The sequence below is a fragment of the Phoxinus phoxinus genome (genome assembly GCF_949152265.1).
Source record: "Phoxinus phoxinus genome assembly, chromosome: 23".
NCBI classification, from domain to species: Eukaryota; Metazoa; Chordata; class Actinopteri; order Cypriniformes; family Leuciscidae; genus Phoxinus; species Phoxinus phoxinus.
The window spans coordinates 23,322,526-23,337,200 of NC_136898.1; the positions used below are offsets into that span (position 1 = coordinate 23,322,526).

At 36.9% G+C, this 14,675-nt stretch overlaps 1 protein-coding gene across 1 annotated transcript in view; it reads right to left on the bottom strand.

The window, feature by feature from the left end:
* Positions 1 to 479: 479 nt before the first annotated feature.
* The window catches only part of epha5 (EPH receptor A5), a 92,354-nt gene continuing 78,158 nt past the window's right edge, over positions 480 to 14,675 (bottom strand). The window contains exons 15-17 of the mRNA XM_079600038.1: positions 6,385 to 6,578; positions 2,979 to 3,134; positions 480 to 2,600 (exon numbers count right to left, since the gene is read on the bottom strand). Coding sequence (XP_079456164.1) covers positions 2,495 to 2,600; positions 2,979 to 3,134; positions 6,385 to 6,578 — 456 coding nt within the window. The 3' untranslated portion in view covers positions 480 to 2,494. The remainder of the gene's footprint in view (positions 2,601 to 2,978; positions 3,135 to 6,384; positions 6,579 to 14,675) is intronic.

Here is a 14,675-nt window from a genome sequence, read left to right on the forward strand (position 1 = left end):
AATTCTACAAAATTGTTAAACCTTGTGCTTGCCATTAACCCCAAAGTTCACACGGCTATAGAACGATTTTCTGTGCGAATCAGAAAGCTTTTTAATTGCAGCTACATTTGACATTTCCAAGTGTGAATTAGATGTATTTTGCGTAACCACAATCATAAATGTCAAACAAAAGGCAACTGTTCTATGTTTATGGCTACAACTGAAAGTTATCCAAATTTACATATTCTAAGTAAACAACCTGATAATGGGGCAAACATGCTTGAAAACATGATTAATCTGGCTTTTCATTCTGACAGATATGACCAGTGGTTATGAAGAAATATCACTACAATAAACAACAGCCACAAATCTGAAAACACTCAAGGATTTTGCAGCATTAAAGCATGGCGTGTGGTTGGTCGGGTTAAAATGTTTTTCAATCTACAGTCAAACAGTTTTTTTCAAATCCATTAAAACGTTTTTTTTTTTTTTTTTTTTTTGCCATTATGTTGAAAATACAATGGGGTTAAAACACGTGTATTAATTCAATCTAAAATGATATTTAACTTAATATGATACATGGTTAACCCAAGTGAATTTCAGTGCAAGAGAAACTGCATTGCATAAAATACCAATTTCCAAGTATTTTATAGTAACATTCATTGCAACACATCAAATAATATTCACTCATTATATAACAGAGCAGATGTATAAGTGCAAATCAATGTAGACTCAAATTAACTGAAAATATGTCATTAACTTTGATATTAGGAGAAGTATGCTGCTATTTATGTGGTAGGATTCAATTTCAAGAAATTAAAAGTAATGCATATCTGCCAGATTTAATTTTAATGGAAATACTTACACTGACCATAATTATGAGCAGTTATAAGAGGTTTTGAGAAATATGTGACATACTTGAGCACTTGTTAATACAATCTTGTGGCCTTTCAGTAGTGTTAATAGGAAAATAATGTGCTGTATTAAACAATTATGAACCTAAAATATGGCTAAAAATGACCTAATGCCTGTAATTTCTGAATATGAGTCCGAACATTCAACATTTCCTTTTATTATAAAACCCATATCTATAATGCATGTGTGGCATGTTGTCGATTAACAGACGATAATTTCAATTTATACCTCAGTGTACATAAAAAGACAATTCAAACTTATTTTACTGCTCTTTTTGAGAAGTTAGGCAGCCTTCATGTGTTTACCCTTTCCTATTAATTGGGGAAATCTTATTTAAGTCAAAATGTACTGAAAGTATTCGTTGACAGCCATATAACCAAACATCTGGATTATTGTCAACAGTAACCGACCTCAGATACGGCACATATGTTTTACTTGAACTGTTTTTTGCTAATGTAATAGACATATTAAACCAACTTAAAGTCAACATGAAACGATATTCGCAACCCAGTGTACTTCATTAACGTGATGCACTTCATAGTATCCCAATCTATAATTATTTCCTAATTATATTTTGAATTTTAAAGGTTCTACAGATATATGAAAACAATAATGAATTTTGCACAATAAAAGCTGTGTTAAGAAAGTAAATCGGGTCCGTTCTGAGTTCATGTTGACTTTAATCTCACCATGCTGTGAAAAACTGAGCGAGGCAAAAGTATGGGTAGCAAAATATAATAGAGTTTACACATCAATGGTAAAACAACTTTTCATTTTCTATCTAATGAAGCACTGAGAGGCAATATAAACATTTATTGACTGGACTGAATATACATAGTATGTTAGCCCACCCGCGCACTAAAGTACAGTATATCAACCCCACATGAACATGAATGGATGCGTTTGAGCTCCACTTTATCTACGCAACTGTACACTATTTACACGTAAAACATCAAAACATCAGTGGAACTAAATAAACGTGTGGTTCGGAAACGTGTCACATTTTCAAATACGAATACATTTCCTCCGCCCTTCATGACACATATATTGTGCAAAAGGAAAATGATCCTGTCCGTTTCTTTGTCCTCTTCTTGAATCAAGGAAGCAACATTTTAGAAGAAAGAAAAATCAACATCAAGCTCGAAATCTACTATTGCTTTGTTTAACACTGCCATTCGTTCCCTCAGCCGTGATATGACTTCAGTCTCACTGCCTGAACTTCGCCCAAGGTGAGAACAACATCCGAGCTGAAACCGACCTTGGTCTCTTGTGGAATTCCGGAGGTAATAATATTGTTGAATGAGGTCATGGAAAAACGCTATACATTCAGCCCAGAGACACCTGATCCCAAGTCAGTAGTCCTACCTGGAGATGTGCCACACTTTTCCAAACAACAACTCAACATTTCAGTCAAGTTCCTCCGGTGACTCTTAGTTCGGAGGCTTTTGCACAAACGAAACCGTAACCGTAACCGTTTGTCCATCTATCCAGTGTTTCTTTTTTCTTTAGCATCGGATCTCATCGTTAAATAGTTCCGCTCAATAAATAAGTGTCCGTAGAAAGTGCTAGGCTACAATTGGAAGTTCCTCTGAAGCAGGTGTCAGATGGGCAAAGTGGCGTTCATCATCTGGACTCGCATCTCCTGAATGCTGTTGAGAATCTTTTTCTGATGACCGGCCAAAGTGACTCCAACCCTCCTAAGATCTCTGCAAAAGAACAACATATAGCTATCAAATATATTTATATCAGGGTTCATGGATAATGATTAAAAAAGCTGGAATCAACCAAGGTTTATCAAGTTTATCTAATAATGAATGTAAAACGTCTTTTTTAAAGCTATTTTTGCCACTACATTTGTTTATTGTTAAACGAAATGAAAGAAAAGACCTTAAAAAATGCCTAACAAGTAAAATCATTATATTATGCTGATTTGATGCTCAAGAGAAATGCTCAAGAGATCATGTAAACTACGCTGTAACTATTAGAAAGTGCATCCAAATCAAAGACAAAACATGAAATGGTGGTCATTTTAACAGTAGATGAACAGCAAACAGGCTCAATGTCCTCCACAACAGATGACTTACTCCAAGGTCATTTGAGTGACTACTTCCAGAGAAGTGTATCCACTTTCCATGAAAAGCTCGGTGTATCGACCCATTTTTATGGCCTCTAACCATTCCTCCACCGATCTGAATACACAGCCCTCGGGGCTCCCGTGCTCCACTAATAAATTGGACACTCTGTGGGAGAGACAGGTACAGTGGTGAACAAATGGATGCATAAACCTGACATTAAAGTTCTAGGTGAAGGCTGGATACTAAAAACCTTTACAGATCTGAGCTGACACGAGCAGAATAATGTACCATCTAACAGGCTTTTAAAAAGAAAAAGAAAAAAGGAATATCACAAATATTGTACGTTTTTCACCCTCGAAATTTGTTACAATACTATAGACCACACACACACACACACAAAAAAATTCTTCACATAATCATAAAATTGTAAATTGATTTGTTGAATAAAAAAAATAAAGAAAACATTACTGAGGATGGAAACGAGATGGCGCATCATTGCGTTGGCGCTATGGGAACGCCTGCAGTGTAAGCCGGTGTCTGAATCACGTGTAGTACACGGTAATCTATTGGCCACAGGCAAAGTCAGGTGACGCTTGCGACAGCGTCACCAGGTTCACTGGTTTGAAGAAGCCACGCTGACATACTTGAAGTATGGTAACGCAATGTGGAGTCTCGTTCCCATTCTCAGTATCCAATGTTCAGTTCCATTTTGAGGGAACATCGAAGCCTTGTCATTGTGTTGACGCTATGGGAACAATAATACCCATGACGCCATACTGAGAGAATGCCTGCACTACAGGTTACACTTGGTGAAGGTGCGAGGAAACATGGATGGGCCGAAGGGAAGAACCCGATACTGGTAAGCTTCAGCCAAAAAAACCTCATGAACTTATGCATAGTTTAAGTATATCGTAACAAACCAATCCTCAAATTGGATTTGAGAAATAAGTTTTAACGTCAATATCTTGAAACCGTAAATCCGAAGAGTACAGTTCAAAAGACGGAGATCGAGAATGGGACGCAACCCCCAGTCTTTTTTGGTTACCAAAAATGTACTTGTAGGGGAACATTATCTATGGCCCTTTTGTCCAGGAGAGACTTCAAACTTCTGTAAAAGCAAGGGAATGTGCTCTGGCTTCACCGTAGTGGGGAGGACGCCATTGAAACAAAGAGGATGAGACTTGAACTGGACTCTGTAACCTTTCTCTATAGTTCGCAGAACCCAAGGAGCCAATCGAATTGATTGAGAAACCCCACCAGGAACCCTGAAAAAAAGATCCTGTAGAAAGGTTCTGACTGATACTCCGCCGCCTGAAACCTATCAACAACGGTGTTGGCGGTGCTGAAACCTATCAACAGCGGTGTTGGCGGTGCTGAAACCGATCAACAACGGTGTTGGCGGTGCTGAAACCGATCAACAACAGTGTTGGCGGTGCTGAAACCAATCAACTACGGTGTTGGCGGTGCTGAAACCTATCAACAACGGGGTTGGCGGTGCTGAAACCTATCAATGACGGTGTTGGCGGTGCTGAAACCAATCAACAACGGTGTTGGCGGTGCTGATACCTATCAATGACGGTGTTGGCGGTGTTGAAACCTATCAACAACGGTGTTGGCGGTGTTAAAACCTATCAACAACGGTGTTGGCGGTGCTGAAACCAATCAACAACGGTGTTGGCGGTGTTGAAACCTATCAACAACGGTGTTGGCGGTGTTGAAACCTATCAACAATGGTGTTGGCGGTGCTGAAACCAATCAACAACGGTTTTGGCGGTGCTGAAACCTATCAACAACGGTGTTGTTAGTGCTGAAACCAATCAACAACGGTGTTGGCAGTGTTGAAACCTATCAACAACGGTGTTGGCGGGGTTAAAACCTATCAACAACTGTGTTGGCGGTGCTGAAACCAATCAACAACGGTGTTGGCGGTGTTGAAACCTATCAACAACGGTGTTGGTAGTGCTGAAACCAATCAACAACGGTGTTGGCGGCGCTGAAACCAATCAACAACGTGTTGGCGGTGCTGAAACCTATCAATGACGGTGTTGGCGGTGTTAAAACCTATCAATGACGGTGTTGGCGGTGCTGAAACCAATCAACAACGGTGTTGGCGGTGCTGAAACCAATCAACAACGGTGTTGGCGGTGTTAAAACCTATCAACAACGGTGTTGGCGGTGCTGAAACCAATCAACAACGGTGTTGGCGGTGTTGAAACCTATCAACAACGGTGTTGTTAGTGCTGAAACCAATCAACAACGGTGTTGGCGGTGTTGAAACCTATCAACAACGGTGTTGGCGGGGTTAAAACCTATCAACAACTGTGTTGGCGGTGCTGAAACCAATCAACAACGGTGTTGGTGGTGTTGAAACCTATCAACAACGGTGTTGTTAGTGCTGAAACCAATCAACAACGGTGTTGGCGGTGCTGAAACCAATCAACAACGGTGTTGGCGGCACTGAAACCAATCAACAACGTGTTGGCGGTGCTGAAACCTATCAATGACGGTGTTGGCGGTGTTAAAACCTATCAATGACGGTGTTGGCGGTGCTGAAACCAATCAACAACGGTGTTGGCGGTGCTGAAACCTATCAATGACGGTGTTGGCGGTGCTGAAACCAATCAATGACGGTGTTGGCGGTTCTGAAACCGATCAACGACGGCGATACCGGGGCACACAGCAAAAAGGCTTTTTCTTTTATCCCCAAAAGGTTACGAAAAGCCAAACAGCCCAACATCTCAAAATTGTCCAGTGCATTTGCCTATATAGTGTCTTGCCTTAAAATTCAGAACATATTCATATGAAACTAAGCTTATAATTCTGCTTTCTTATGCAAGTTAAATCAAACTTTATTATGACTATACATATTAATATAATCAGTGATCCCTTGGCCACACTTGCTAATATTATCATCCCGGGCAAAGAAAGAGAATTACGGCGCAATAACCGCTACCGAAACATTCCCAGACTCCAAATCAATTTCATATTAAACTTGAATGTAACTGCATAACACAATTACTGATAATGGATGATTCCAACGTGTAAGAATGAAGAACACACCACGTGCAGCAAATGTATTCGATACGTATAATCACAGTAATTGGAAGTCATTTGCACACTGTCACTTCTGTTTAACGCGACATTAAATCATGAAATGTGAGTGCGTATTTGTCACAAGTGTCATTAAACCTTGATTTCCTGTGACAAGCGTGTAGCGCGGTGGTTAACCCTCGGTTATCAATTTTTCACAGACGTCACATCATTTGTGATCTCAATCACATGCCGTAAATAACAACATAATTAGCATATGCTCTAATGGGAACGATAAAGAACGAGAACAAAGAACGTTTATTGAAAGGACAGTTACACAAATGAAAATCGTGAGCAAAGTAAACAATAACGACGGGTTGTCTACCTGTTAGATGGGTTAACCAGACCCTTCAGGCTGCTGGGATTGCGGATGAGTTTGTCCAATAAGCTGACAATCTCTTCGAATTTTGGCCGGCTGTTCCTGTCTTTCTGCCAGCAATCCATCATGAGATGATAGAGGGCGGTCGGGCAGTCCATGGGGCCCGGGAGTCTGTAGTTCTCCTCCACTGCCTTTATCACCTGAGACAACAGAAATGATTGCAACCACTTTACATCATGTTCCATAATAAATATATGATGTGTCCAAACACTGATTGTTCTGGTTCATGAATCGTTGCTGGGTAGCAGGTGGCAAAGTCAACACACTTGACCTTGCCATCTATGGCTTTCAGAGGCAGATGGCTTCCTAGGCATCATTAACTGGCACCTTTATAGTGACTTATTTGGATGCTCTAAATAGGCAGCAACAACAGCAACAGTACATAACATTTCAAAGTTTAGGGTCCCATTTTTTTTTTTTTTTTTTTTGCTCTGTTGCTGCTCGTGTCGGACTAAAATGAACAAATTATTATTATTATTATTAATTTTTTTATTTTAATCATTGTCCTTTATTTTAGTTGGATAATATTTTTTATTTCATATTTTTTTTATTTTTAGGGGACTTTATGGTACTAAATTATACTTACGCAGTAGTTAAATAACTTAAATGAGGTAAATCGTGTGCTTTGGAGCACAGACTTAAGTTTGGTCTTTTTTTAAAGACAACTCTTGGCAAAGTATTTCTGAAGTGAAAAAAAAAAAACGTTTTTAAAAAGTTGACTTGAAAACAGTAATAAAATGTTTATACTTATTGTTATAAAAACTGCACACAAATATTTTAAATGAATTATTTTATATGAAATATAGATTTTCCAAACCAAGTTTTACTCTAAAACTGTCAGACAATCAAAGCTATAAATCTAAACAAGTTTATATGAGCTTTCAGCAAGAGTTTGTTTGTGTGCAGTACCAAACCTTTCCACTAGATGCAAGTCGCATTCATTTTCGATGTGGTCATTTTTGAACAATACAAGTGTGACTATTTTATTTTCCATTTAACCTTTTCGAACCATGTCCATTATTAGTTTTTTTGAGTTCACACAGCAAGTGCCAAAACCTTTACCAAGTTTTGCATCATTTCGATGCAGTAAAAATGTCTAAAAAACAAAACAAACTTATATTAAAAATAAAGACCCAATACAGGGTTAAAATATTCATAATTTTATTAAGTATGGACACATTCAATTGATCAAAAGTGACTGTAAAACTTTTGCATTGTTACAAAAAAAATATATATTACGAATAAATGCTGTTCTTTTGAACTTTATTAATCAAAGTATCTTTAAAAAAAGCTTTACGATTAACAATGTAAATAATAAGAAATGTTTCTTGAGCAGTAAATGAGTAAATTACAATGATTTCTGAAGGATCATGTGACATGGAAGATTGTTTTAAATTGATTTGAAATCTATTAAAAGTAGTGCTAGGCAACGATTAATTGCAATTAATCGCATCCAAAATAAAAGTTTGTGTTCACACAATATAATGTGTGTCTGTACTGTGGATAATTATTTTGTATATATATATATATATATATATATACACATATGTATATATATATATATATATATATATAGTATATGTAAATACACACATGCATGTATATATTTAAGACATATTAGCATTAATATATTGTATATACACACATATAATTGTATATAAATCTAAATTTATATATTAAAAAAAAATGTCTTAAATATATATTTATTTTTATTTATTTATTAACATATCTTTATTGCGAGGATTAACACATATATAGGCATGTGTGTGTATTATATATATATATTTAAGAAACATTTTTTGTTTATACATACATTATTTATATTTATATACAATTATAGGTATATATATTATATATATATATATATATATATATATACATACATACAATATATTCATGCAAATATTTCTTAAATATATACATGCATATGTGTGTATTTACATATACTCAACCCGATCTCACCAAATGCGTCTATATAGCACGCAGTGTGTTTATCGTGTAATATATACGCGAAAATGAGTTTTTACGTGCATAGTATACGCATGGATAGCACATGGTTGGGTTTAGGGTGGGGTAGGGTGCGTGTGTATTATACGCTTGGGTAGGATTAGTGGTGTGGGGTGCGTGTGTATATCACGAAATTAAGTGCGTATCATATGCACGCGCAAAACTGCGTATCATATCCACGTAAAAACTCATTTTCGCGTATAAATTGCACGATAAACACACTGCGTGCTATAGAGACGCATTTGGGTGAGAACAGGCTGATATACTATATAGATATATACCAAATAATGATACACTGTACACACACATATATTGTGTGAACACAAACTTTTATTTTGGATGCGATTAATTGCGATTAATCATTTCCTAGCACTAATTAAAATACAGAACTGTTATTTAATATTATAATAGCTTTTCAATATTAATGTTTTTACTGTAGCCTACTTTGATCAGAAGATTCTTCAGGATGGATTTTCAGATTGAGCTTGTAATAAATGAACATGAATAGACAGATATGTTGTGCAACAGAGTGAATTCAAAATGTCTATTTGATCAGTTTAACTTTTAGTGAGATTCAAAAAACTGGCAAGATAAACCCGAACTCTGAATCAACAAAGAGTGTCTCTCCTCTCCTCTCCTCCAAGCTAAAATAAAATCCCCCCCTCACTCCCACATCACAAAGAGCAACAGCGGCTCCCTCGCGGAAAAGCCTCACGGAGAGAGAGAGAGAGAGCCGAGACAGACCGAGCGAGCGAGAGAAACACACAAGTGTCTGGCTGAGCAGAGGAAGCCGAGATCTGAGGGGAACCCTCAAGAAACTGTGAAATAAAACATCAAATAACTTTCCCTTCCCGAGTGTGTGTGAAACAGATTAATGATGTGATGTGAGCGCAGATGAAGCCGTCACTGGCAACTGTAAAGGAGGAAAAAAAAGGTCAGTCGTGCTTGATAAAACCATGACTGCTGTGTGCACCTCCTTCTGGGATATGCTGGGAAAAACATGCGCATCGCCTTGCGTTTCATCTCTGCCTGCAAATATACTTGTCATCTCACGCGCTGACATATGACATGCGCATCTACATAACAAAAGACAGCGAGGCGGCTGCTCGGCATGTGCTTCTCACAATCTCAAGCTGCAATGGCTTAATATATGCAAACACAACTCAATAGCCTGTAGTAATGACAATGGTCCTCGTTTACAACATTAACATTTGTGTTTAACATTTAGGTGTGTATTTTGATTTGTTTTGGATAGACACTGATACGTACACTATGTGCACCTAAAAAAAAAAAAAAATTGTAATAACACATTTTTACCAAATAGCTATATTTAATTTCCATTTTCAATAAATTATTCTTTTGAACTTTTTTACTTTATTGAATCCTGAAAAAATCTATCACAGATTCAGAAATATGAAGCAGCTCCATGGTTTGTATCATTGATAATAATTAGAAATGTTTCTTGAGCATAAAATAAAGGATCATGTGACACTGAAGACTGGAGTAATGATGCTGAAAATTAAGCTTTGATCACAGGAATAATTACATTTAAAACATATTTAAAAAAAAGCATAACATAATTAATTATTTTGTTTTTCATCACTGATATTACTTGAATAATTAATGAAAGACTTCAAGCAATATTTACTTAATGGAGTTTTTTTTATTATTATAATTTAATTTGTTAATACTTATATAAATATGTATATTTTTAAACTAATTAGTGTGTTAAATTGTTCATTGCATTTCGCTGTGGTATAAAATTATTATCAAGATTCAGATTCTGACCAAATAAAATAATCTCAAAATATTTTTTCTTAAATTAGACATTCTATTTATGAATTTGTGTCATTTAATTAATAATTTATTATAAATACAATACTTTATAAACTTAAACTGAGGTTTCATTAAATAAATAAAATAAAAAAAAAATAAATAAATAAATAGCAGCTTTATTGGTCTTAATAAATATACTTACACTCAGGGTTATTATCGTTAACTAAAAATATTACAAATAATTTATAGGAATAAAGCTGAAATAAAATATAAATTTTAGTTGAAAAACAAACTAAACGAAAATTAGAAATGATGCCTTGGCAATAAACTGAAATAAGTTAAAGCACCAAAATTATTAACTATAAATAAACAAACACTAAAACTAACTAATAAACTAACACTAAAACATTTTTTTTTTTAAAGTAATAAAATGACAAAAGCAATTAATAAATTAAACAAAATACAAAAAATTCTACAAAAATTTGCATGAAAGCTACAAATATAAAAATGAATTCTAATTCAAAATATTAAAAATCATGTATCATTAACAATAATTCAAAATATTAACAATAATGTCTATAATAAAACTAAAACTATAATAAAAAAAACACACAAAAAAAAAACACTATGCTTTATAAGCTGTCCATTCATTATTACATGCTGTGTTTCAGTGTCTATCCAAATGTTTAAACAGAACCGTGGGATGTGTGCCAGAGAGATCATGTTTGTGTTCAGCCAGAGACAGAAACAATAGATGCTGTGAGCGTCTGCTAAAAGCTACTGTACACAATGTCCAACACCGAACTCCATTACGCCCGGCAGATTTCAGTCTGCAGGGATCTGATGCTCTCTCTGTGCAGAAAATCTCTGTGGCCAAAACCTGCTTTTCAACCCAAACACCCATTACCCAGCATCCCGCGTGTTCCTCTTCTCACGTGACCTTTGACTCGACCGCAGGCAGATGTACCGCGGTGGGATCTACCCCCAACCCAACCCCAAAATCTGCATGATCTCTGCCCACTGATGGGGTTCGATGTGTCGGTTTAGCTCAGAGTTTATCCTCACTTCCTGATCCATTTATAGACATCAGCATTCTATCGCTCTCATTTCCCCCACGGCAAATCCGAGAGCACACGAGCGCTAAAAACGGCCATGGGAAGCAATTATTGTGTTGTAGAGTTAAAATACTGCAGGGTAAAACTGCACTCAGGCTGTAACGCTGCCCTACACAGCATTGTTTCAGAAATGCATACTATATAATCACTGGATGTAAGATAGGATTATATTTATGTAAATAGCAGCTACATTGAAAATAATTGGTGTAGAAACAATTGTCGCTCAGAAATTGTTATTAATTTCACAAACAATTATAAGGAGCACATTGACTTAAATGTAAAATTTTGAAGTGTTTTTCCTATAAAATATACTTAAATTATTTTTGTTTTATTTATTACTAAAAGTTAAAAAAAATCCCACCAGTAGGACGTTTGCAATTACATATATATATATATATATATATATATATATATATAACAACATTACATTTATGAACATTTATAATTTTTCATTTTTGACCGGAAACACCACAAGTGTAACAAGGTGGGTTAAAATACGCTTAAAACTGGAGGTTTTTCCTTTGGGGTTTCCGTGTACAGGCGACACCATTGTCAAAACGATCCCCGTTATCCCCGGAAACGGCTAAAAACGCTGTATTCTGCTGCCAGACCAGTAGATGGCGATGAAACACTATAGACTGAACACGCAATACGCATGTGCATGACCGTCTTCAGAGATTCGCGTTTTTACACTGTTTACCATATTTTCCGGACTATAAGTCGCACTTTTTTTCATAGTTTGGCTGGTCCTGCGACTTATAGTCCGGTGCGACTTATATATCAACATTTATTCATACTGACTGAGATGAACCAAGAGAAAACATTACCGTCTACAGCCGCGAGAGGGCGCTCTAGTTAGCGGAGTTGTTCAGAAGCGACACCGAGGAAGAACTCAATGGATTCAGTGTTGAGGGATGAGATCTGGAGTTTGGGGAACTTGCTGACCGGTAACTTGTTGGACTCCAGGGAACTACACTCCGACAAAAATGGTTGCATATGCGACCTTTTGAAATCCCATTGCGACCCTAATTTTTATTGGGTCGCAAATGTATCACTGATTATTTTTGTACCTATATGTTTTAGGCAATATACTATGATTTACTATGAGCATTTATTAAAACAGAAATGTGTATTTTAAGAATACGTTTTATAACGTGCTCTGAGCATTCAACACATAAAGTTGGCTTCAGCCCCGCGACTTATAAAGTAGCCTAATCGGGTTGATGTGCGCGTTTATATGTCACACGTTTCAAATCGGAATTGATTTTTTTGACATGCGCACACTGCACAAATATACAGAGTTTCCCGCTGTTCGCGCATAACTATTCTCCTCTATTGGTTCTTTATTTGTTTTAAACAGCAGACGTAATATTAATCCGTCTCTGGTCATGATTTGGAGACAATGAGCATTGAACCGTTTTGCAGTTTTGCTTATATTTATCACGCAGTAAAAATGCCCCTCCCCGCGGCCAAAACCAGTCGTCTGTGGATGAGAATCCAAAACAATTACTGGTGGGACGTTGTCCTGCTTCACTTCACAGGCGCTGAGTGAAATGAGAATTTTAGAATGACGGGACACTCATTTATATGACACTTTCAACAGGAAGAACAGCTCGTTCCGCGCGTCATACGTCATTGTACATGCACAGTCCGTTCAGTTTCGGTTTTCAATCCGATCAAGTGTTTACATGTTCTCTCGATCGCATTACAAAAGGAATAAACCACCCCTTTCAATCCGATCGAAATTTCATTCGGATCGAGCTCAATCCGATCGATTAGGTGTTTACATGAAGATTTTTTAGTCCGATTGAGCCGTCAATCCTATTATAAGTGTCCATGTAAGCTCAGCTTCATGTAAATTGAAGCTTCACAATGACAGTATGAAGCACGCGAAGTGTAGAGACGGGTACATATCCCACGACGCAGCAGCACTCCCCACTGCATTTCGGCGTCAAGCAAACCGACCAAGTGGTACGGCCGCACAGTTCCTTGATTCTTACGCCGGAATGAGAGTAGCCTAGTTCCTAGCCATATAGGCTTGGATAATCGCAACTTTTCATTTTCCGTCGATCTTAGTACACGGTTTAACTACAGAAGAGTCAAGTTTTAAATAGGAAAAATATTGAAACTCGTTGGTCATTTTGAAAGAAATGCTACTGGACCCTTAAGAATCAATGATCTATGCTAAGCTATGCTAAAACTGGTACCGTCAGAACCGGAGTTCGGCTGAATGGATTCGAAAACGGTAAAACTCAACTGCTTAACTCTGGGGGAGTTGTAAAATGAGCCTATTTCCAAAAAAAGTGGAGTATCCCTTTAAGAAATAAAAAATATATTATTATAGGAGTCCGCCCATCTGTGCCAACCATAGCATGTTGAAATCCAAAAGAAATTCATTTTGCACTTTATTGTGTACTGTATTTTCTATTGCAGTAAATCTATCCCAACCACTGTTAAAGAAAACAAGAAGGCATGTGGTTTAAAAGATGGCAAGTAAAATAAAAAAGCACATCTGTATGCAATACAGTTTCATTATTATTATCCAGAGCGGCTTACTATAAATAATTTGTGCGACCAAATCATGTTTTGCGCCAGTAACTGAAAAAGTTAGTAGCGCAAGTGCCACCAGTGGAAAAGGTTAGTGTAGTTCCCTGGACTCGCTGGCTAATGTTAGTTTAGCCTATTCAGCCTCCCAGGTATATGTTCTTTATGCTATTGTGCAGCTGAATAACTGTTAATGTGTCACATTAACATGCCGGACACCTATTCAGCCTGTTGTTCTGTGTGCTATTGTGTAGTTGAATAACTTGCCTTTCCAGATTAAATGTCTGTTCTTGGACTTGGATTTTGTGAAATAAATTTCTAAATAAATGCGACTTATAGTCCAGTGCGACTTATATATGTTTTTTTCCTCTTCATGACGCATTTTTTGACTGATGCAACTTATACTCCGGAGCGACTTATAGACGGAAAATACGGTACAACTAAAATGTAAAAAAAAAATATGCATTTTGGCCGTTCGTTTACACGACAACAGTGTTTTGGGTGCCTGAAACCGGAAACTTTTTAAAAACGGGTTTCAAAGTGCACGTTTTTGAAAAAGGTTTCCGTGTAAAAAACTAAAACGCGAATCTCTGAAGATGATGATGACATGCACATGCGTATTATGTGTTCAGTCTATATTGTTTCTTTGCCATCTAATGGCCTGGCAGCAGAATACAGCGTTTTTAGCCGTTTTCGCGGATCCGTGTGAATGGGGATCGTTTCGACAATGGTGTCGTCTGTACGCGGAAACCCCAAAGGAAAAACCCCTCCGTTTTAAGTGTATCGTTGTCATGT